This window comes from Triplophysa dalaica, chromosome 13 (genome assembly GCF_015846415.1).
Source record: "Triplophysa dalaica isolate WHDGS20190420 chromosome 13, ASM1584641v1, whole genome shotgun sequence".
NCBI lineage: Eukaryota > Metazoa > Chordata > Actinopteri > Cypriniformes > Nemacheilidae > Triplophysa > Triplophysa dalaica.
The window spans coordinates 1,689,210-1,715,017 of NC_079554.1; the positions used below are offsets into that span (position 1 = coordinate 1,689,210).

The following is a 25,808-nucleotide window of genomic DNA, read 5'->3' on the forward strand; positions in this document are numbered from 1 at the left end:
GACACAACGGTTGGTTCGATTATTTGGAAATACGAAATAACTCAATTGCTCTTGTTCTGGAGCTCCCTGCAAGACTACCCCAGTGGAGTAAAGATGATCATGAGAAAGCTTACAGATCAGCCCAGAACTACACGGAAGAAGCTTGTTAATGATTTCAAGACAGTCGAGACCACAGTTAGCAAGAAAACCATTGGTAACACGCTATGACACAATAGAATGAAATCCTGAATCACACGCAAGGTCCTCCTGCCCAAGAAGACCCGTCTGATCAAATCATTATCGGGTATTTAATGGAAATGTGCAAACGATGTGGGCAAAAAAGAGTGCGAGTAAGAGTAGCTGTGGTCTGTTAAATCATCACATGTGGACCAATTTCATGTTGGTTAAGACGTTTCAACATTGGCAAGTTGCAACCGCCAACTGACACAAGTGACAAGGCTTTGATATGAAATAAGATTGACATAATAAGAAGATAAAACAGATGCGCGTGTATCTATGTAGATTTCCTCAACACTCAACATAAGCCCAGCGTGTTATTTCATGACATTATGAGTTATGTCTGCTTTAACGCTCTTCAGGAAGGGTGACAGGTGTGGATTAAGAAGGGTTGAACTTTTTTTGGTGATTCGCTGTTTTCTACATAATATCATCCCACGCCTTGTATAGAGCATTCTGTGAAAATATAACATTAATATCTTTAATAGTGACGGAGAAGTTTATATGATAGTTATCTCAAAACTTAAGTCTGGATTTCACCGGCAGTGTCACATATCTGTTTGTGGATCTGTTTTAAGCAGATGACTTGTTTAGATGAACCACAGACACATCACTTAATGATCATAGAGCGTCAGAAGCTTCATCACATCCCATCATCATGAAGATCCTCCGGTCATCTGTTCTGTAGTATTTCAAGTTAACAGATGTTGTGGCTTTCCTCCGTTTCATCTGTAACACACTTTTGTGTAACGCTCTTCTCGGCTAAGTTTGCATTAGTGAATCTTTTAAGAAATTGTTGCAGATTCTTTACTTTAGGGGTCACTTCTTCATAAAGCCCTTCATCTTTTAGTCTTTGGTCTTCAGAATAATAGATTTTACCACATACACAAAACTTGTAGTCGACAACTTTCTGAATTATGGGTGTGAAATACATTATCGGAGAATGTATTTTTTACCAATATATTGAATCATGTTTATATTATACTATTATATATTTCATTTGTCAGTTCCTGCACATGTTTATTGTTATTTTGAAAAAGGGAAGTAAACTTGCATTATGGACATAACAGAAAGAGTACAACGGTGACAACCCTTTATAGGATTTGCCAGAAGCAATACTAACCAACAAATAGAGAAGGAATGACTCCAGAAACATCTATTTCGATCCATTTGAAGGAATATGGAACCTTATGGACATGAGCATTCTGAAAGAGACACTTGCAGGTCTAGAGGAAATCATGCAGTTGCATAAAATGCTTAAATGAAAAATGCTTCACATGGGTATTTAACCCACTAAATACTGACATCTGAACTATCAGCACGGTGAAAAACTTTGTTCATAGTAAGGGTGACATTTGAATGGAATTGCCATTTTATAAAGGAAATGTAAATGAAATAATTTAATACATTTAATAACACAAAAAAATGAAGTGAATGCAAAAGACTTAAACCACAACACACATTTTATAGTTATTTACTTTATTGAAAGCATCAGGCTCTTAGTACAGATATATTTAGCACATCTTGACCAACCATGGAAATAGCAAGAGAATCAGGACAGCAAAGTTTTCCCTTCCAAACGTGACGAATCCTTCACACACCAGCACAACAGTCACTCGCCACCTCAGAACACGCTCAGAAAAGGAGCGTTTTATAAAACTTGGTCCTCAACATTTCTGCCCACCCCGTGTATAAAGACCAGAGAAATGCTCACAACTGCCCACTCCCTTTCCTTAACGAAACAAAGAAACAGATGTGACACGTGATGCTGTTACTCCTCCAAACACGTGTGAAATACAACATGATTGTCCTGTCAGGAAAATCCAATAGAAATGACTTTCATCATCATCATCATCATCATCATCATCATCATCACCACCTCACTCTCTCTCTCTCACTCTCTCTCACTCTTTCTATTTCTATTTCTCTCTCTCTCTCTCTCAACAGGCTGTAGTGGAAGATTTCTGCTATTAAGGAGAAATGACAGCATCGTCACAACATCAGCAGTGAGAAATAAACCGAATCCTTAGATTCACTCAAACTCAAAACATTTCAGTGTATGAACACGTATGACGCACAGAAACGTCCCGCTACACGCCAGTGGCATGCAACAGAACAAAAACTTCAATCAAAACTTTCCCTCGATGCAAAAAGAGGGTTTATTAAAAAAACAACAGTCTTTCGTAGAGGTGGAATGAAGTTTTGGACACACGCGCTGCAGTAAAGATTTGTTTGATAAACCTGCACGTTTTTGCAGTGGTGTGGAATGATCCGGTTTGACCCCGACATGCTCAGATCCAGAAGCCAGCCCATTGTGTGCTTACCGCTAGAGAAAAAGACAGACAAGTCGTTTTGTTGAAAAAAAAAAGAAAAACGCTTGGCTGTGCGATGGGCACACTGAAAGTGTCGCTCTGACGGTTTTAATTCAGCGCCTGGGTGTTAAACAGGCTCTGTGCCGGACAGCCCGGGGTCCTTCATGTTTCTCACTATTGTTCGACACAGTAGTCCGCGCGTTTTATTTGTGCACATGCAACAAAGGCTCATTTATTTACAGAAGAGTGTTTCTAGCTTCATGGGATGTATTGCGAGATTTAAACCGTCAACGATGAAGAAGGGAAACCGTTACATTACTCAACTTTTCAAACATTCAGTGGTCATGTGGTGAAAAGCAGATGAACAAGAAATATAGTTTCTGATCCATTGTGACCAAAACTAAACGAAGTTCATAGAAGCGTATGGTTTCATTGCAAAATGACTGTCGTGTTCGACTAAAATAATTTTTGTTTCTCAAAATGTAGTGTCATATTCTGACTATATTTGCCAAACAATAAAAGTCAATAATCTTTGAGCGACCAGTGAATGAACCATTCTCTAGCCTCTAAAATAATGACGTTTATCTGGAAGGATGATGAAAATCAGATAAAGCTATGCTTATTATTTGTTAGTGATCCTTTTTTAAGACCGTTTCCTTTACACAGATGAGCGATCTAAAGGAAATTAAGTTTAACAATTAATCGCGATCAATCGCACCCAGAATAAAAGTTTGTGTTTACGTAATATATGTACGTGCATATTTATTTTGTATTTATAATCACACACATGTAAACATTTAGGAAATATTTGCATGTATATATTTGTATCATTAAAAACATACAAAGTTTAATTCCCACATTATAGTAAATGAAACCCAGAGAGAACGTACAAAACTGTGTTAACAAAAGCGACGGAACTTGTTTTGGTCTAAAGGAGCACGCGGGTGAGATGTGAGCATGTCAGGGTCCTCGTCTAGTGAGGCCTGAAGCCTTGTCTGTGAGGGATGCGAGGGGACGCTTGCAGGAAGGGAAGAGAACGTTGCACGCGCCGTGACGGCGTGACATGCCTCACGCTCGCCGGCGCGTTCGGTAACTCTACGTGCACTTCAAGATCACAGCAAGAATGAGCTAGTACACACGAGAAGACACGAGAGGAGCTTTCATGCACGAGATCTACGTTACAGTTACGAGAATGCATACGGGTTAAACTCAGGGAAGATCTAAGGGCAGGAGACAGAATCCGCCTCCCAGATAGGACGAGACCGCGCCGCCCGACGAGAAGTTCCTGACGGCGGCGATGTTTCTTCTTACGCTTCTTCATCGGGGAGGGTCAGATCTGTTGGTTCTGCTGGCGGTTCTTGGCGTAACTGGTGAAGAGGAAGTTGTAATCGTTGAAGTGAGCTAGCTGGCGGTCGAGAAGACGGTAACCCTCCAGCTTCTGAGCCGAAGTGAAGACGCTGCGACATTTGGAGCTCTGCGGAGAAAGAACTTGGTTGAATTTTCTGAATCAAGTGTGTGGACACGGTGTCGGCCTAACGCCTTTTCAAATACCTGATTGACGAAAAGCGTAGTCACGAATTTCCCTGGTTTGAAGACATCCACCACCTTGCGGATGAGCTCGTCGTAGGATGTCTGGGAGAGGTTGGTTTCAAAGCTGACGTAAGAGAATTCGGGTTCGGGGGTGATGTGAATCGTCCAATAAGTTCCCTAGAAAGACAAGACCAACGGAGATTAAACGGTGTGTGCGGACACGGAGAATCTGGCGTTCAAACATCACGTCTCTTACATCAGTCTTCATTCCGTTCATCGAGTATCCACACGGGTTGAACAGCGTGGCATCGATCACTGAACCTGGAATCAGGTCACAAATTCCACTCATCTGTGAAGACACACACAGATAACATCTGTCAGACACTGACGTCAATACACAAACCTTCTTCTGTCTGAAGATTATTACTGATATGAGACAACAACATTCACAAAAAATTCAGTCATTGAAGTAGCTTTAATAAATGAACGGTGCTAGTGGGGCTACAACAGCCTTAACCAACGGGCAGGCGCATATGGTTGTGTTGATTTTGCTATACGGGAGCGAGGGGCACTCAGCATGCATTAACGGTGTGAGTCAGACTCGTGGCCAGAAGGTTGCCTGTTGGATTCTGCAAGGCATGGCAACTTACCCCCACTCGCTCCCCTGGCGCTGCAGTGATAGCTGCCCACCGCTCCGGGTGTATGTGTGTTGCAGCATGTGAGTTCACTACTCACTACTTGATGGGTTAAATCCAGAGGTCGCCACAGCTGACAAAAGGTCACTCAGAGGACAGGTCCAGGGGAGGATAATCAAGGTGTGGTTTAGGTGGAGGGGTACAGAATAGGCTGCCAGATGACCTTGTAACAGTGGGCCTCCCTTGGCTTGTCTTGTAATACTGAAACACCCAATGAGGCCGAGGTGCACCACTGACCATGAGTCACATTGATGGGAACCATACAAAGGACATTATCAACAGCACCTCAGCAAAAGGCATCTTTCACTCAGGATAATGTGATGAAAGTAGGACACACAACTCATGAGATGTCTCTCTGATAATGGCAAGGAAAGGTAAGTATGCTGTGTGTTTCTATAATCATTTATCCCCCAAACACAGAGGATGACTACCCGACGAACCAGTGTTACCTCAGACCTCCTTTCCTCTCTTCATATTCTTGACTGCTTCCCTCTGTCATGCATGAGGCGTTAGAAATGTCCTATTTGGCAATTCGACTGTGCTGCAACAGTGGGATTATTTGTGAACACCTAGTCCTATAAGCAATTCTCACATTATTATAAAAAATGTGTTATTTTATTTGATCCGTTTACACGTTTTAATTCCCGAATGGTTCATATATGCTGAAAACCAATTGACCTCAAAAAAAAAATGACCTCATTACTTTTGTTGTTCTGTTATAGAGTTGGGCATATAGACGATGCCATCATCAATCTCCGATGGCTGACAGAGATGATGATGTTGAGCCAGCATCGTGATTTCTACAAATTTTTCACCTTGTTCACATGACTCTCGCGGCTTTGAGATGCAAATCGTGTTGTAAACAATTATGGCCCGCCTGCGCAGAAGCCGCACGTCGACACCTCTCTGCACAGTCCACATTGTGCAAAGTTAAGTGTCTGCGCAGCCTGCGTCGTATAAAAAAGCCGCGATTCTGCGCGTGTCTGCACACCCACAATGTGTATTGAAGAGGAGTGGACAGTTGGCGCTGTGTAAAAGACGTGTTTCTGGCAGCTCGTGCCTTGACGCACCTCACTTTATAATGCCGCAGGCCCATGTCATCGTCCATCGCAATGTTTCACTGCAGACATAGTCGGATGCCATTCTGTTAGACATTGCCCAACCCAACTTTGTTATTGTTAATTGTTGTACTGGATTTGAGGTTTTGGCATGACAATTTTAGGCGATAAAAGAAAAAATGGCCTGAGCTCTTACACGAGTGACATCATTAGCAGAAACACCATCTTTCATAAAGAACTGGTCCATCACAGCTGGGTCGAGATCACTCATCAGAACTTCTAGAGTCTGGTCCGCCTGTTTGTTTTCCCAGAATTCAGGCTGCTCCAGAGTAAACAAGTACCTTCAGGAGAGAGAAGACACCAAAAATAAGAACAACCTGATGTGACGTGTACAGCTGTTGGATGTTGTGCTGTGAACTCACCAGCAGTCAGAGTTCAGGCGTCCCATACAGTAGGCTGCTCCATCTGCACAAACAAACACGACACGTTCATTCATCCGTCCTACAGAAATGACGGATTTAAAACAACGTGTTTTCGGTGGAAATCATACTTGGAAAAATCTCGCTGAGGAACTCAACCTCCTCCTGGAAGTTACGGTGAGGGAACTCTTGATGGGTGGGCTTCATGAAATTTTTACGCGAGTAGAAGAAATTCTGAAAACGGAGAAACAATGGCATATGAAGAGAACACAAACCTCACAGATCACGTCTCATATCACCCTCAGCTTTCCCCATCTTTTTTTTTTTTTTGAGTTACGGGCAACAGTGACGTGAGCTGATCCTCAAAGGATTCATCGTATGTCTCCTGACAATAAATTTCATCCCTCTTCCCTGTGTGTGTTTGTGTGTGTGGTACCTCGATGGCATCAAAGCCGCAGTACTCGCGGGCCAGCTCCAGCAGAGGCACCAGTGCCTGCAGTAAGAGGGTTGTTCCGCATGTCTTCAAAATGAAACGTCTCTTGGAGACAAACATGCTACTCTCACTTAGAGACAAACAGCGAGAGAGAGAGAGCGAGAGAGAGAGAGAGAGAGAGAGAGGAAGGGGGCAAACAAGAATGGATTTGTTAATGACTTGAAATGTCTTATTTTGCGAGATAAAAGTTTTGCATGGAAAAATGATATAATGCCTTTTTCAGAAAGCACTAGTAACTGTAGTTATTGCATTTGCCGCACACAGACATAATAAAAGTCTTGTGTTGTCCTCCAGCAGACGGGACACATGTACACAAACAGGTCAAGTGTCACAGTGAGCTACTGAAACAGCGCTCTTATCAGCCGTGACATGAGATTACAAAAAGCGTTTCCTGCCAGTGAAGGCTGTTCCACCATTAATCGCATCCAGAATACAAATTTGTGTTTACATAGTATATGTCCGTGAACTGTTTATATTCATTTTTTATTTATAAACACCAGGGTTGCGCAATATATCGGAATAGTCAAATGTGCATATCACAATATTTTGAAATTGTAAAATAAAAAAAGTTATGTTTAGACTACTTTGGATAACGTAAACAACACTGATGCAGAAGAACTTCCCGTTTCAATTATTTTACACAACACAATGGTTGAACATTTTTAACCAAATCAAAATATTTAAATAATATCTTAAAGTTTCAATTATACGTGAGAGATAAAAAAAGAAAAAACTGAAACCGGAGGTGCTTCTGGACTAGTATTTACAGCGGTCTATCTTCTTTAAGTTTTAGGTTGATGCAGAGAGACTTTAGTTTTTAAATATATATTGTATAAACTTGAACCATTATTCCAGAGGTAGCGTTAATCTGAAGGCTGTCCGTCATTTTACGGATTACAATGAGGGCAGTTTGTAATTCCCTGAAGCTCAGTGGTAAAATCATGGCATTAATGACGCCAAGGTCGTGTGTTCGATCCCAAGAGATTGCACATACTTAGAAACAAATGTAGAGGATAATGCAATGCAAGTCATTTGCCAAATGCATGAATGTAAATGTAAGCGACCAGAGTTCTCACTGCTTTGAATGCGATCGTAAGGAGACATGTATGTTTCTCATTAATTGTTTATAAACGCCTCGTCCATTCTGGAAAACCCATTCAGAATCAGTGGAGACTCGCGGTGAGGAGCCAGGGGCATTCAAACAAGACAACTATGACAGCCCACCACAATCTAATTTTTCATCATAGTTTCAAAACAAACTAAAACTCTTTTTACACTTCATAAAAAAAGCAATCTCTTACGTTGTTTGTGGCGTTAATCTGATCTGATTCTGCAAAGCATGCATCTGTCACTCAATCAGACTATCGGTGTTTACAGATTCTTTTTCCTTAGGGGAGCGAATGGGACTAGGGTCATTTTGAACAAATAATGTATTTATAAATACATAATTAATAGGCACAGTCATATATTATATTATAAACAAAAACTTTTATTCTGGATGCGATTAATCGTTGAACAGCCCTACTGCCGACCTAATGTAATCAGTAAGAAAGCAGAAATTGAATTTACTGGGCTAATAAGATTTAAAAAATACAACACAGACTTTCCTAACAAAATTATCCAAATTGACCAAGATGAGTTATGATCATTTAATTTCAAGTGTACCGATACATGTCAAAAATGCGGAGAGACAAACAAACGCTGCTGGATATCAACCAAACTAACAATAATATTCAAATCTGACACAAATGTAAAGAGGTGTTGTTTTAACTCACCTGAGTATATAAGCTTCCTGTTTGTCAGTCTTTGTCACACTTATAATCAAACAATGCACATTCTCCAGAAGTTTGTCCCATTCAAATCTGAAAAAAAATAGTAACAATGCTTTCGTTAACATAAAAAAATGGTTATTTTGTGAACATAAACTAACGTTTTATATAAATAGTAAACATTACAAACATGTCAAAACTTTACTGTGCATTCCTTGAAGAAAATGTGGGCGTCGCTTGCCTGTGACTCTGCAACATATTAGATATGTGTTACTAAGGAGTTTCGTGTCAATTAAGCATGTTCATATTGATCGTTTAACCGCTAACCGACGGTTAAAAAATGTAACTGATTAATAATATTTAAATATGTATGTTTATTTTTTAAGTTTAATAATATTACTAATATGTAAATAATAATTTAATAAAACGTTTTTAATGAACTTCTAATCATACATGTTTTTAGTTTTCTGTATGATGAAAGAAAAATAGGCTATACATGTGTTGAGCGTGCAGACGCTTGTGACCAGCTGTAAATGCCCTCAGATGTTTGGAGATTAAAATCCGATCACGCAAACCACATGAGGAAAACACACAAGTGTCATTCTCTGATTGTTGAGGCCACATTAGTCAGGGCTTTACTCCTTCAGATGAAGTGAATCACAGGCAGCCTTGGTCAAGCTTAAGTTCGTTGTTTTAAATGTAGACGCGAGACAATCGCGATCACTACTCGCTGTGACATTCTCTGTCTTCCCGACGTGTCTTCACCGCAGCGAAATGAATAAAGCGCAAAAAAGCTAAAAGCAGAGCTACTCCAAAGGAATTATGGTTAGTTATCTCATGGATGCTTTGGAGAGAACAGCACGACCCGTGGTTTGCCTGCCTTCTTTTAGAATTGATGTGATATAGGAATAAGTAATAAACAATGTTTAAATTTTGCGCAGGTATAGCAGGTCGGATTTATATCTACATTTATGTCCTCTTTGTAGTGCTGGGAAGTATACTGGTTCATACAGAATACCGGTGTGTATTTAGTTATGATATGAATGTTTAATAAACCGCACTATTGGTGTATGTCGCATAAACAACGTGCAGAACGCGGTGCAGCGCGACAATGTTTCTGTGGGGTCTCTTTTCACTGTTGCACTGTGATCGGCAATTCACACGAGCTGTGTTTCGTTTCAGAAGGCTGCGTCCACCGGAGGTCTCCGTATGCACCCTTCTAATTCAACCTTCTTTTACGAGAATTCAGAGGACACATGAGGTGTATCCTTCCTTGCTGGAGATGATCCACAATTCTTTGTGTCGGCCAACGTCAGATATCTGAATAAACAGCAGCAGCTGCATATTCAATCAAATATGTAGTGTACTTTTTTTATCTTAGCAGGCAGGTGTAGTAAATAGGTTTATGAGTGTTTAGTGATTTCTAAACGTTTCAAAACAGTAAGGAAAAATGTTTTTTATTTGTTTAACTTTTTGCCGTTGTTTAGGTTAGAAAGTAACCAACTTTGTACCTCCTATATTCATGTAGAAATCATTTTAATTCATTTGACAAGTGTGCGAGTGCAACGTGTAATCATAGCAACATTTTACTTTGTTTATTTTCTGCCAGTATGTCCTACGAAGAACGTCTCATTTAATTCTAAGTTGGGGATCCTCCGTATAGCGCATCCTTTAAAGGAAGAGACGTCCAGAGGACACAAGGACGCAGCCTTATGAAGCCAGTCCTTCTATGCCGCGGCACTATTTTATCATAATAATGTGCTTAACAGAGGTGTTTGGATGTTCACATGTTAACGTTACATAGTCCATTCGCAACGCAATGGGAGTCCGCACCGCGAGGCTGAACAGCAGATGACTGTAACACATGTGTAGCTTCATAAAGCGATCGGGTTCCCCTCATACCTGCTCAATATAAGCATATCATATGATGAGTTTTTTGTTTGAACTGTTTCTGCTATGATGAGAAATAAGGGTCAGTAGAGGAAGGAGGATTAACAGCGTGATGCGATCGCTTTCCTCTCACATATCTAATTTAAGCCTTTGTTTTCTGATTAGAAAATATGATTTCAGGAAATCATGAAGCCATTGTGACTATGTTGAACACAACAGACATCACATGGATGTTTTAATGGTAAAATTGTTACTATTATGTGTTCAGCTATTCAGACAGACCGTAGTTTTCATTTTTGGGTGGATGCAACTCTTGAAGTTGGGAGCACCAGTGCTACCAATGAAAAAAGCCCATTTCGAGCCCTGTTCTCCATTTATTTGCTTAAAAAGTATTCATATAATTTACCTTTGCATGCTATTCAGTTGTTAAAGAAGTCTAAACGTTGCAGTTATTAGAGGGGAAGGAAATTGTTTACATTGTGTAGTTACAAGTTATTTGCACAATTAAAAGGTTCTGTATTTTGACCGCAACTGTCATGTATGTGGTTAAAAAATACTGCCATGTACCGGAAACCAGTATAACTAGCTAATGTCCCAACAACATGAAACATGTTACTTTATTAAATAAAAACTAGCCTAGCTTTGGGTTGAGGTAGGCTGGCTATTTTCATTTGATAAAAAAAACGTAGTTTGTTTCTTTGCCGGTTCTTCTGTGTTTTATTTTGGCCATAGTTGGCTAATTATTCAAGTTATTTTCTTCCCCGTTTATTTTATGCTTTAGATTAATTTAATATATATTTTTAATTTTTCTCCATTCTCCATAAGGCTGCAGGTTCGTGAAAATGTCAAAATATGTGAATGCAGGTGCTATCGCTGATCTATTTGTTATGCTGCTGTTTGCAAATTTATATAAATGTTTATATTTGAAATGTGTAAAAGACCCTCATCAACTGTAGCTGTGCCTCATTTCAAAGTCTGCGTCCTCCGAAAGTGTCGCATGCAAAGGCCTCCACGAAATGAGACACAGCATGCATTTATTTAATTTCAATTTAATGTTAAAATCTTATCAGTTAACGGTTAATGTTTGGATAGTCTCGCGTAGCCGGAACTTATCTCCGCTTTCTTTGGCCAAGGACGCCCAAGAGGCCATATGGCTGACAGGTAAAGCAACTAATCACTTTTCGTGCCGCGTCATGTTTAGATATGTGGAAATGTCCAGCAACAGAATGATTACAAGTTTATGAAGTGAACCTCGCATACTTTTAAGAATCAAGCATTTAGTCAATGGTGATGAATTCTTATAGCAACCTTTGTAAACACGACAGCTTACTTCTTAGATCAGACGGCCTTGTTCTCTCTCAAAGTCACTGGGATGTTTCATCATTTACAGGATAAAATATTTGTCTGGTACATGAGACAGATGTGCAATGCCGCACGTCTTCTCTGCGTATCTGATAATAAATTCTCTATGTCCATCTATATGTACCCGTTCACATAGATTGGACAGATCTGACATTGAGCTCAGCTGCTGCTGACTGTGTTCTCACATTACACACATTTGGCATGATGGTCCGTTCATTCTATAGGGGACAGTTCTGAAGACCACAAGTCATGCTTCATTAAGAACTAATGTACAGATGGCCATAATCGCAGAAACTGTAATAAACGATGTACGATTCTGCTTTTATGTGGCTACTTGCCAAATCAAATACAAAAATCTAGTTTGAGGGATTTCGAGAACATACATTATAGTATATATGTGACCCTGGATCACAAAACAAGTCTTTAGTAGCACGGGAACATTTTTAGTAAATGCCAAATACACATTGTATGGGTAAAAATTATCTATTTTTCTTTTATGCCGAAAATCATAAGGATATTAAGTAAAGATCATGGTCCAGGAAGATATTTTGTAAATTTCCTATCGTAAATTTATCAAAACTTTATTTTTGTGAGTGGAGGACCTGCTACAGTGCCCCCGATGAACAACTTTAAAGGCAATTTTCTCAATATTTCGATTTTTGGGCACCCACAGATTCCTGGGTTTTAAACGGTTGCATCTCCACCAGATATTGTCATATCCTAATAACTCCTACATCAATAGAAAGCTTGTGTATTCAACTTTCGGGTGATGTAAAAATCTTCATTTCCAAAAATGGACCCATTAGACTGGTTTTGTCATCCAGGGTCACATACAAGAAGTATTATAGTATATAAACATCATGTAAAAGAATTCCTTCTTCACATGACTTCCTTCCATGAAGCAGAAAGGATTTTATGTATATTTGAAGCCATAATGCACAACGGTGAGTATTTTATTTTCTAGGAAACAATTTCTTGAAACCATTCAAATAAATGTGATGATGCTTTCTCATGTCTCAGAAACGAGGGGCAGTTTCTATGACCTCCATGACTTATTTCGCAGCGCTCAGACTCTGATGATCCCTCTCTCTCTCTTGGAGGGTTAACACTTTCCCGGAAGTAAACTAATACCTCTCATCATTCATCCTGACAGCTCAACCTCGACAAACCACTGAGATCAGCTTACAGTACCGAGAAAACTGCCAGGGGAACCGTAATGCACTCACTCATTCATACTTTATGTACTTTGTTCTATAGCTTTCCATGCCTCCCAACTTATCAAACCGAGGTAAAACCACGGTAATATCGTTGTACTTGTTAGTGAGCCATAGCTGTCATAAAGCAGCCTGACAGATGTAACGTTATGCGACTTACGGCGTATTATTATTATTATTGCGCGTGTTCTCTGGTATTCGAACCCGTGACGCAACATGACGCTAATAGATAAGCGTTGTCTCTGAACCTCGTCATTTGTTATAGTTACTATTAATGTAAATGATTTCTAGTTTTGATATTTATGGGGGTGTTTTGTAATAAAATATGTTCTGCACGGTATTGAGCTACACGTTTAGCTACACGTGTGCGCTGGTGCAACCGCGCTGACCAATATGCGGCCGCGGATAGTCGACCAATCACGGGCGTCCGCTCACGCGTGACTTTCACATGGAGGCTGCCGCTCTGGACGAACCGCCATTACAGTTTTCCTAAAAATAGAGCCGTTGCACGAACACATGCGCATTGCGCTGATTTCACATCACCGCAATTTAAACAATCCAGCGAACGAGTACACGTGAAAACGCCACATAGTTTGTGTAGCGGCTTTTATTTGATGGCCATTGCTAAAGTCAATCAAAATCATTTAAAACGCAGTGGAAAGCACGTCCTAGCGTTCGCTGTTGCGCCATATCACCGTTAGCTGTAGCCGCTGGCTAGTAATCGATTAGCATTCACTCACGTTAGAGCTCATCAATACGTCATTCTGACAGAAGCCGAGCTGAAACAAACACGCACCAAAAACATATTGATAAGCAAGCGTATCACTGAGAGAAGACGGAAATGACAGCTGCGTTTCTCATGGCAACCACAAAAGAAGTCAGCGAAACCAAGCGCTGAGTATAAGACCTGACACGGAGCAGCATGTTGATTTATCTGAAACCAGGACAGAAACTAAACAAGTTCCGAACACACCAAACGTGCGTAACAGAAAACAAGATAACTCCAAGCTCAGAGACTACTTTGATTCCTGACAGCTCAAATGAATGAGTGCAAAGGGGGATGGTGTCAAAATGGCCAAAGCGGCACGAGTGTCAGACGCAGCCCCACATGTCACTCATCTACACCGAATTCATTCTCATTCAAGACGGCGAGACCTCACTCATGTCACCGTCACGTTTTACGCATGTTTGGATTAGCGTCCATCACTTGATCGGACTGTTTTAAATTTAACCCCACTCTTCCCGGTCGATCATCGGCTCGGAAACATTGGCCCACCTGGGGATAGTGCGCAGATCCCCGGTTCCTTTGGCTTCGTCTTGACGGGAGAACCACACCTCCAACAGCTTCTCGGTCCCCTCGAAGAAGTGTGCACTGCTTTCTTCCATCGTGAGACAAACAGACTCCAACAACAGAAATTATAGCGTCGGATGGAATTACAATTGATATTAATCCGTTATCGGTAGTTATAATTTATTAGCTTTATTAGTTAAAGTCCTTGAGCAGTCCAGGTGTAGTTGCCTTGATTTTTGCCGTCTTCCCCTTTTACAGAGAATACCGTAGGCGAATGCTAGCTAATATCGCCGGCCATACTGTGTAAGCGCAGAATGCAGCCAGCGCGGAGCTTTTATTACCTTCCCGAAAACGTCATCATTATTTCGACCAATCGTGATCGAGAAGCCGGCCTTTCTGTTGGCAGCGATTGGCTGTAATTGTCTGTAAAACATGACAATGCGTAAATGTGTTTGAGTGCAGTGGCGCAGTTGTTGTGTAGGTTTGCAAACCGATTTTACACACTTTATAAATGACTTTAAATTATATATAAGCACTTTCGAACAAAACAAAACGAAACAAAACAAAATATGCAATTCTTCATAAAGTATGAAAAAAACTGAAATGTATGTAAATGTATTTATTTTTCTGTCTAGCAGCTAATGTTATTATCAACGTAACTTTGAAATACCTATTCTTATGGCTCTAAAGTCGTTAATAATAAAGAAATATAAAATAATTCCATGTCAACATGTCAAGAAATATGATTTTTTTCTATTTTGTTTCCTTATACTTACGATACTTAAAATTTCCCCGCCCTAAAATAATATAATAGACTACTGTAGTAGGCTACATGTTACGCAATAGCCCGTGAGCGATTTTCACCTCGATTGCGAAGCTTATTCTATTGAAATTTCAGTATACTATTTCCCACATTTCTGAAAGCCTGTAGAATTGCCAAACATCGACACCCGCAGCGCGATTTGCGCGTTGTAGTTTACAAGCCACGCATCGCCCGATGACTGAACCAGCTAAGGACTGCAGTTCCCGGAAAGCTTTGCGCCACAATAAACAAACGTCACCGTACACGTGACCATTAAGCGGAGCTGACCAAAATCCCAAACAAGGAAATGGTGGGGTAATAAAACGAACGGATCATTTAATTAATGCATGTAATAATTAATATTTTATTTTATTGTAAATTAAGAAATATTTATGGGTTAAAATGGACTACGACTTCAAAACGAAGCTCGCCGCCGAGAGGGAGAGAGTGGAGGATCTGTTTGAATATGAAGGTTGTAAAGTGGGTCGCGGCACATACGGGCATGTTTATAAAGCGAAGCGTAAAGACGGGTAAGATACGCGCGACACGCGTTTGATCGACGCGTTTCACTCACTGTGTGCACTTGTGCTGTTTGCGGGGGATCGTATGTGTTTGATGAGCTCTGTCCTGCGGGCTTGTTTTTGTTTTCATGTGCGCACTTGGCGCGGTCCATCCCCAAACCACCACCATGTGTGTGTTGTCTGTCATACTGAAATTAGTAAGCATGATTTGCGCGTGTTGTTATGTTTGAATGTGCACGAGCTCAAGCGTGTGTATTCTTGTTTGTTCGTGTGTACGCATGTGCAGAAGTTCGTGTTTTCATTGCATGAAGTCATTTTGCAGATGCCAAACAATCAACTCGTAGTATCACTGTGCCAAGTTTGAAGAGTCAGTGTGGAAGATGTAAAAAGGAACAAAAGGAGAATATCTGAAGAGAAGTTCTGACGGAAAAGTTGTGTCTTCTGTTTTTTTAAAGTTTGTGATTGTTTCGAAAGGTTTTATGGGGCTTTGAGGCTCATTTCATTAAAGAAGAACATAGAGAGAGAGAGAGAGAGAGAGAGAGAGAGTGTAAAGGGTCTGGAAAGTGGCCCTGTGAAAGTTTCAATGGCACCTAAAGCTCATTGTCAATGTCTTGAAGTCACATTTACGCTTTTGGTAGGTTTTATTAGTGCGTGTTTTCCTTAGCAATCAAACCCATGACCTCTGCGATGCCGTTTGATATTTTGTCTGAACCATAATGAAGCCTTTTTCACCACGTAAGGCTTTTGAATCTTTGTGTAGCTGTGACTTATTAAAGTCTTTCAACATGCGTATCTTACTTTGAGAACCTTGGTATGCAAAATGTATTGTTTAAGAACAGACGGTATGTTTCCGGGGTCCTTGAGAACATGCATGGCCTTCTGCAGCCATATAAGATATCTTCAGAGCTTATCATCACTTGTAGTTAGTCAAGTTATTGAATTAAAACCTTGACAGAAAAAATTGTTGTTCTTCATCTGTGTACCACAAGAGCAACAGCTGAGGCAGTAAGATACCACACCAACATACTGATGGATGTAAAATACAAATAAATGTTTAGATATAAATTAACAGTGTTTTTGAGTGACAGGATTTTCTAGAATGATAGATGCAAGGCGGGATGTGGTTGGAGACTGTAAAGTGGTATTGCTGTTGAGTGAATCATAAAAGAGGTCATTGACACGGGAGTCAAAACATATCTGACTAATGGAAGGAGACATTTATTGCAGGGAAACATAATCGACACAAACTTGTGTATTCATATAATTGTTTTTATTTTAAGAAGACTGCATTTGAGAGTGTGGTACTACACTGATGATTTAGTTTTTAACGCTGAATTATTGTAACACAACGCCATAGAGTTGTATTCACCTTAGGCTGTGCTGAAATCAGTTTGTATGACCGGTTTCCTTTTATTGTGCAAGACCTCCGTTTCATTATCTAGTAAACGATTACAACAATAACACTAGAATTTAGTGCTGTGAGTTCATCCAGCTAATAAAAATATGTTCTGTTAACGTTATGCTAACGTTCCAATTGAAGAAAAAAATATTTCTGAATGTTCCAGTAACATTGTTAATAAAACGCTCTTTTAATGTTTTTTTAGAAAACTTTGAGAGAACTTTTAGAGCCTCTAGTGTGCCAAAATTATAAGAAGATTTCCTGTTAGCGGAAAAATCGACCTCAGTTTTTAGTTATCTCATTTAAATAAGCTTTTACTTTAAAGTGTTTATTGTGCACATCTGAACGAATGTTTTACACACGTCTACGGCAGAAATCTGGTTCCAACAAGTAAGCAGAGAATAATTTGCGTTTTAAAGTGCAGCGTAGTGTAAAACAATACGTGGAAGAATGAAATAATAGTCTATTCATACTTGAAAAAGTGAGAGGTTAAAAATAGACGGAAAGTGACTGATTATGTAGCGCAACCTCTGGAGTGAACATATTTCATTTTTAATGCGTTAAGGTTTGCTGTATTTGGGTCAAGTACACTAGGTTTATTGAATAATGTTATTGAGGGAAGCACTGCATCTGAGTTAGTGCGTAGCACTTCTGAATGATGGATTTGCATGACTCACTTCTGCACATTTGCATTCCCCCTGACGCTCAACACACGCACAGCACGCCTTACGCCCGCTGACACTGAGAGAGGAAAAAAGTTTTGTTATTTGTGCTTTGGCTGTTTTAATTTTCTTACATTATCCAATCCTGTAGTTATTGAATATTTGTTTTATAGGAGAAACCGTACATGTCATTAGATCCCTGTGCTGTAGTGGATTTTGGGAGATTCGTTTTGGTTTTATTTTCTTGGATGACATAATACCAGTATATAGTATCATATTGTATTTACAGCCGTGGAAAAATAAGATGAGCATTGCAAATGTTTATGTGATCATCATTTCTAGATGTATTGTGGTCATTCCAGTCCAGTATCTATTGAATTTCAACAAAATCAAACCTCAGCAATGTGAAAGACTGACAGCATGACAAGACAAATGAGCAAATCCAGGTTATCACATAAATCAAAAAAATTCTACATTTAAAAAGTAAATGTAGAAATATGACTGTTGTGTTGCTTGAAAGTGAATCTGAATAAAAAAAAGGCACATCAAGGCTACATTTCTGTTATTTTCTCCGGTTTTAACTTTCTGCTAAGAAATGAATTTTTATTTGAAATTTGAAAGGGAATATTGTTAGAAGTTCACAGAACGAAACAAAATTAATTTTACGTAAACACAAACCTAGAAATGTAAATTCAGAAAAACTGAAAGTCATTTTGAAATGGTCTCTTAATATTTTTCCCATGGCTGTTTGTAGTTTTGGAGATCACAAAGCGACAGAAAAGTTCATTTTTTTAGGTGATGCATTGCATTTGTATTTGTGCTGATGCGTGCACAGTTAAAAGGGGTCTTGAATTGAGAAACTCAGAATATCATTCAGTTTATATAAGAGCTCATTGTATTATAACAACACCACGCTGTACATTTCAGAAATGAAGACTTTCTTTTAAGTATAAACACCACTTTTATTCAAAGCAAACTCTGCTGGAGTTTTGTTTGATTTCACTCTTGTCAGGTTTTAATAATTCAGCCTGTGAGTGTTTTGTACGGGTAAAAACTGAAATATTCAGGAGTTTGATAAATAGTGTGTGTAACATGAATATTTATATGTAAGTAAACCGGCTGCTGCAGTGAGTGTTTAAACTGAGGTCTTAAAGGAGCAGCAGCCGCTAAACTGAGTGTTTACTTCAGACTTCAGAGAGCAGAAGAAATGTGCAAAGGACATTAACTAAAATTTAATACTGAATTTAATACAAATGGACCTTCAGGAGGAAAAGATTAAAATAACACAATAGCATCACATGACCCCTGTAAAAGCCGGAGGATTGTTCGCATGTTTTCACAGTTTGTAAATGAAACTTCCTGAATCGCGCATTGGCACAAAAAGCTCAGATTTGTATCTGTTCAGTCAATGTTTAATCACATTTAACTTCTTGAACTGCAAGTTAAGTTTATTGATTCTAAATAACATCCCTGAGGGAAACAATGTGCAACAAAATGCAATCTAATGCTCTATTTTTACACACTAATTTTGTACTTAAAGGGAATGTTTTGGAGGATCTAATGACAGAAATGCAATAAAATACTCAGAGGTGTATAAAGACCTAGCATATTGAATATTGTCATGTTTTTTTCCCTTAGAATGAGCTATTTCTGTCTAAATAAACCGCGGGTCCACTAACATGGAATGCAGCATTACGAAAATATGTAATCTCCCTCAAAAAAGAAGCGAAAACGTAGGGCTGGACGATTCATCGAAAAGTAATCGAAACCGATGACCCAAGTCATTTTCCCATGTTGATTCCCATCTCCATTACTTTAACATGTATGTTGACGGGTGACACTACCTCACTTTTTTCTTATCAGAGCAAAAGAGACTTCAAATATTCTTTGTGTACATATGTGTGTACGACATTATTAGAAAATGTAAGTTGTCTACTTTTATGTGCATTCACACTAACAACAAAATGTTGTGATTTTGTGAAAAATAAGACAGGTCTCTTAAAATGAACAAGTAATTTGTTTCCTTTATACATAAATATATCCATTTTGTATATTCCATTGCCATATTCCATTTGAAATGCAACATAATACAAATATAAAATATTTGTATTATATAATATTTGGTTTCACCTTGATCATAGTTACAGGTGTTAAGTTATTTGTAATCGTATTTTCTGCGCCGAATCACACTACAGTCCAAACCGTAAGACGAAACCTGGCATGATTGGTATCGCTGGACTTGGAATGTATTCCGAAATCTAAGGACATGACTCCAACAAAAGACATAGTTATTGGCCTGTACATTTATCTCCTCACCACTATGTGTTGCTGGTCCGAAACTTTATGGGCTCTCTCAGGTTATGGTACTGATGACCCACAACCAATTTCATAATGATACATTAATGTGTTTGTAAAATACAGCATTTTGCTGCATTATTTAATATGGCGACGCCCAAATGGCCGGCATAGAAAAACTTGATATCGTTCGACTTAGTATGACACCCCGCATCTAAAGAGGCAAATTTTTTAACAAACCGTTCGGAAGCAAAAATTGGAAAAATTGAAAACTTTGGACCACCAAGTGGGGCTTTGCCGAAACATAGTATGTTACTTAAGGCCTGGCTTATGATGCCACCTACCAAGTTGTGTGTTGATACGTGAAAGTTTCACAAAGATACAGCATCAAATCCATTTTGGCTCTACGTTCTCACGATGAACGAGCTCTACGTTCACACGATGAATGAGATAGGAGTTCCACTTCGGGGCTTGACCCCTGATAAGAAACGTAAATAAAAATAGAAAGAATAATTTAAAAGGTAAGGAATTAACTTCAGCTTATGCATGATGCATTTAGTTTACCTAAATTAGTTCTAAGTTTTCAAAGTTCCGTTTTTTATGTTTTACTCTAAAATATAAATATTTTGACCACAAAAAAATACTGTAGTTAATCGGAGTATTATTTTGGCAGGTCCTTGAAACATGCTTATTTTTAGTGTGTATTTGATGGCTTCACTCAGTAAAATCAATGTTCTTGAAATAAACTCTCAGAGCAACTCTAGAGATGAAGCTCATACAGCACAGACGCAGCAAATTCTTGAGAATCAGTGTAACGTAGCACATTAAACTATGCTGTTCATTCACTCAGGCACATAGAACAGCCAGATGGCATGTTTAAATAACAGGATTCAGCGTCCACAAGTCCACATTAAGCTTAATGCAGCCAGAAAACAAGTTTCACTCGTAAAATAGACTAAAACGTAGTAAAATAGCGATGCGCCATTGATCAACGTCACACAGATACAAGCACAATGACAAACGCACTTCACACAAACTAGCATTGTTTAATGCACCTGCCAAACTGTATCACATGCATGCTACACTGGTAAATACAAATATGGCACACTGTACAGCCTTGTTAGGCGCGCATGCGTTTAAACAGCCACAAAGACCGCTTTCAGCCTTTGGACATAATACTTTCTGTAAAGATTATGGGATGCATGCTAGTCAGACAGGATAAACTTTGCTAGCTTAAGTCCTCAAAGTTCGGTTTAAAGAGAAGGAACGTACCAAGCACAATGTTCTCTCACCATTCTTACACACACACATACACTCACACTGTGTGTGTCTCGCGGTTGTCAGAGCAGAAATTAAAACCTTTGCTCTCGTATATTTTTCTGTAATTTATTCTGCAGCGTCTTCTGTGTTTACATAACATGTCCAAATTAAATGGATTAAACGAAGCTTCTAAGCAAAAAATTTGCCTCAGTGATTTTTTGTATTCAAATTACTAGAAGAATCATTCCAGCCCTAGTTTGTTCTCCTGTCTTTAGTTGCTGAGGAAATGTTTCCCAAAAAATGACAAAGATGTGAATTGTTCGAAATGTTCAATTTGATTATTTAAAATTACATAAGATAAGAAAGGTTTCATTAGAAAAAATACCGCACCTTAAGTCGGGCATGTTTACACTACAAACCTTGTCAGTGAACTACAGCGGGTAAAAAACAAAACAAATCGTTCAGTAATCGTAATCGAGACAAAATGTTCAATTAATCCAAATTTAGATTTTAGGCCAATTAGTCCAGCCCTACGAAAATGACGACATCTTAGTCCCATGTCAGCCACCGTAGTGCTGTTGGTTGCAATTCGAAACCTCACCACCAGATGATGCTAAATTTCATACACTGGACCTTTAATTTACATAATGCCTTAAGTTTTAAGATAAGCATGAAAAGATCTAAACGTTCTCAACTGTACTCCTTTGAGACACCGTAAAAAGTATTATACTTTATAAGAATCAAATATTTTTAGTATAAAAAGTACAAACGTAATGTGTGAAAATAGAGCACTTGAAGTACACATGGAGGTCTACCAAGTGTATGTAATTAAAGTGTATTTTACTGCACCGTTTTTCACCTGGGATCAACCAAACTGTGTTGATACTTTATTTGAAACTTAATGATTTATTCATATTGATAATATTAAAATCAACAATAAATATCCATAATAATTGAATAATGACATAAAACTAATATGCATACAAAAAGAGCGTAAGGTGTTTATTAATAATGATCTAGCAAGGGTACAGTAATGTTTTAATAAATGAGTTGAGATGTTTTCTCCTCCTTTAGTTATGTTGTGTCTGTGTTTTTTTCAGGAGAGATGAGAGGGAGTACGCCCTGAAACAGATAGAAGGCACTGGGATCTCCATGTCTGCCTGCAGGGAAATCGCTGTGAGATGCACAAACCTTTTTTTACACACTGCTTTAAAGAATTATTCTCGTAACATCCGCTGGGTTGCCAAATAACGTCATTTGGTGTCGTTCCGCACATGTTAAAACACAAAAGCTGGCACGACAAACATTTAAAATATTCAACAAGCAACCATACATATTTACCATTCTGTGCAAGGTTGATGCTATATTTTGGGTTTATTTTGCTTGGTATCTATCATATCTACAATTAGTTTTTAAACTTTGGAGGGTCTAAACAGATATGGATCATATAGAGACTGCATTCATTCATTTATTTATTTAGAAATTAGATATTATTTATTAGAATGATCTTACTCGTTGTATAAATACCATGCACTGTGCTGTTTTTTAACTTCTCTGTTTTTCCTGTTTGCCCCTGTAAAGCTGCTTTGAAACAATACACATTGTGAAAAGCGCTATATAAATAAACTTGAATTGAATTGAATTGAATATTCTATTCCCGCGCAAAATGCAAAAACATTATTCTGTATTAATTCATTCTCCAGTCTGCCGTTTACATGTCACGCCTAAAAGAACACAGGAAAAACGCAAGTCTCACTTTTTTCTCCTAACGTTACTTGCCGTAGTGACGCATTCCTGTGGTGTCTGCTGATGAAAACCAATCACGAGCTTTATGTTTATGAATATTATAAACTAATTTCAAGCACCGAAATTCCCTTGCAGTATCTATGCAATTAGCTTAATTTATGCTATCATCTTTTCATCTTCGTTGAGTTTCATGTTGGGAGAAACGGGAGTGTCAAAGCATGAGTGTCGGTTTAACATTTTTCTCATTGTGAGCCTGATTGTTGTGTTTAAAACAACAAGCTTGAGCTAAGAAGCAGCTAACTTCCTCAGAGGAGTAAACGCCGACAAGATGCATTTACACTTGTTCAGTTTTCTTCCAATTTTCGTTCATTCTAAACCACCTCCTGAAGTGGTTTCACAGACAGGATTAAAATCTGTTACGATGGCCTTCGGAGGGCATTTGTTCTGGTTGCATACTTAACAATCAATTTTTTACTTCAAGACTGGTCATAACTACTTCAAGTCAGTTCCATTAAAAGGTAGATTGGTCTTACTGAAATCTGAAAAGTAGAAAAATATATTTTAAGCGTTGGAGGGTTTTGTTTAATTTCATGCTCAGAGTCGTTTTACTCACCTGCTGTGAAACAGTGTGCATTGCCAAAAGCAAGCAACGTGATTCAAAGAAGTTGAATGTATTATTTTTTAACAGCTTTTAATTTCGAAAGTGTGCTGTCAGCAGGGGCGATTCTAGGATTTTTATTTTCCCATAGGGGGCACAAGTGGGGCAACAATTAAAGACAGGGGCCAATCATGTTGTTTATTTCACTTTTGATACATATTCAGTTTGTGATGTTTGGTGTGTTTTACAAAGTCACAATAGCTTCATGATTACCTGCAACATCTTTTATTTGAAATAAAACCACAAACACTCAGCATGCTATACGCTTAAATTGGGTGTGTGAAGGAAAGCTATCGGATAGAACTCTGTCAATCCACTTCCTCCACTGACTGAACCCTCTTTCCTCATTATTGCCTACAAAGAAACAACTGACACTATAGTCTACAAAAACAGTACATCATATTTATGATTTTTTGTTCAACAGCCTGGCAGGCATTTAGAGGGTGGGGGCACACTGGGGGGCCAATCATACCCCTGGATACGCCACTGACTGTCAGTAAAGCTGCATTGCCTTATTTGAAGGTCTTAAGTAAGATCATTTTACCATCAAAGTCACACAATTGTTGTCTCCCAAAATCACATGACACTGGTCCCTTTGTTATCACATGACTAATGGACGGTAAACATTATGCTGAATTGTTGTTTTCCATCCTATGAAAGGCATGTCACGTCATGTTGCGTGTGTTGTTGCTTCATGTGTTTTTTCATTTTTCATAATCCTATCCAAAGATCACATGTCTGTGCATGTGCATCTATTGTCACATTCAGGCATAAATCTTGTTTCTTCATATAAGGCTACTTTTCACATCTGTCTGTAGAGCCCCTGTCACACAGAGATCCTGGAAAATGCAGGAAAATGTTGCCAGTGATTTCTGAAATCTTTGTGTGCGTTCACACACATCCCGTGAAGATCCCATAAAGACACGTGACGTAATACACGGCAATTTAATGTTATGTGCATTAAAAAGTTGTTGTGAAAATGTGGTTGATAACCGTGAAAGAAGTTTCCCTGTGGTGTTTTTAGCTGGCCAAATGCAATTTGTTATTATTACTGCCTTCCTTAATTTAGTGCCAAATAGGCCTAAATAATCTCTTTTTTTATAATTATTCTGTAGCATACAGTATATTGTTTCCTTTTGCAAATGACAAATTTTAGAACAATTTTAGCTTTCAGGCAAATTCTTGATTTTAGAACAACTTTTTTAAATATTTGTATTGGTAAATGCTATAGGCCAGTCAGTTTAAGCAAAAAAAGTCAAGTGAAAACAAATAAAAGCAAGTTGTTCAGGCTTTTTCTGTGCAGTTTAAAAGGCCTTTATGAAAAAAATTTACGGAATGCTGTGAAAAATTTGTAATACGGCAATACAAAAGGCAAGCTATAATAATTTTTTAATAATATGGTGTACAAAAATGTAAGTTTGAAAATAAGTTCTTGTTTTTTAAAACAAAATTTGAGAATTTTTTTAAGCATTTAGATTTTGTAACCATTTCGGAATAAGGTCACGCAGATCGAATAAAAAAACTGTTAATAGAGTCTAAAGCATATTGCACATAATGCTATAAAGACCATACATAAATTTCCAATAAAAAAAACTCAAATCGCAAAAAAGAATTTACGTTCGCTCGAGGTGGTTTTCCATTTTTTCCTAAAAAGGGTTGATGCGAATAACTGGAGATGGAAACGGATTTGCCGAATAAATTCCTCCAAAAAGTAACGTAACATGTAGGGATGTAACAATGAACGGTTTAATGGTTTACCGTGATAATACGTCCAACCGTTAGTATTACTGCACATTTGTGGAAATTTAGATATACTGACACACTTTGACTTTATATTTGTTTGTACAGACCCATCATTTCTAGTTATTTATCATTAAATGATGAGTTTAGAACTGTTATGAGCGCAGATGTCATGCGGCTTTCTCCTTGGTCCGAAGTACACCTGGTTTCTGAATTGTGTTGCGTTTATATGCAGATCTGATTTACTCACTTAAGGTTGTATAATCTGAACTAGGAAACTTTACCTCATGTCCCTAACGTGCCATGACTAATATTCATATTATTTATTTGATGTTAATCAAACAAAATTACATTTACAGGTAAACACAATATTAAATTTTGTTTACTTTCAAGAATATGTCAATAGAACGCGATAATATTGATAATCGTGATTTAAAATCACTAAACTGTCACTGTGAGACAGCACAACCTGACTT

At 38.5% G+C, this 25,808-nt stretch overlaps 2 protein-coding genes across 6 annotated transcripts in view; one reads left to right on the top strand and one right to left on the bottom strand.

Moving 5' to 3' along the window:
• Positions 1-1,678: 1,678 nt before the first annotated feature.
• amd1 (adenosylmethionine decarboxylase 1) lies at positions 1,679-14,638 on the bottom strand. The gene is made up of 9 exons (XM_056764328.1): positions 14,235-14,638; positions 8,499-8,585; positions 6,667-6,793; positions 6,362-6,464; positions 6,234-6,276; positions 6,008-6,152; positions 4,315-4,407; positions 4,080-4,235; positions 1,679-4,002 (listed from the first exon to the last, which is right to left on the bottom strand). Exons 1-9 carry the CDS (start codon positions 14,342-14,344, stop codon positions 3,859-3,861), a joined length of 1,008 nt encoding a protein of 335 aa, XP_056620306.1. The 5' UTR covers positions 14,345-14,638; the 3' UTR covers positions 1,679-3,858.
• A 681-nt stretch (positions 14,639-15,319) lies between these two features.
• Positions 15,320-25,808, top strand: part of cdk19 (cyclin dependent kinase 19) — a 43,793-nt gene continuing 33,304 nt past the window's right edge. The window contains exons 1-2 of one of the 5 annotated variants that reach the window (XM_056764112.1): positions 15,320-15,361; positions 22,289-22,364. In XM_056764112.1, the coding sequence (XP_056620090.1) occupies positions 22,341-22,364 (24 nt within the window). In that variant the 5' untranslated portion in view covers positions 15,320-15,361; positions 22,289-22,340. Of the gene's footprint in view, positions 15,582-22,288; positions 22,365-25,808 lie in introns of all 5 variants that reach the window. The other 4 variants (XM_056764108.1, XM_056764109.1, XM_056764110.1 and 1 more) reach the window with 4 other exon arrangements.

Coding starts and splice junctions, on each gene's coding strand:
- amd1 (XM_056764328.1), bottom strand. CDS start 14,344: ATGGAAGAAAGCAGTGCACACTTCTTCGAGGGGACCGAGAAGCTGTTG. Junction 6,794..8,498: donor CAGGAAGCTTATATACTCAG/GTGAGTTAAAAC, acceptor TTTGTCTCTAAG/TGAGAGTAGCATGTTTGTCT. Junction 4,408..6,007: donor CTGCTAATGATGTCACTCGT/GTAAGAGCTCAG, acceptor GTGTCTTCACAG/ATGAGTGGAATTTGTGACCT.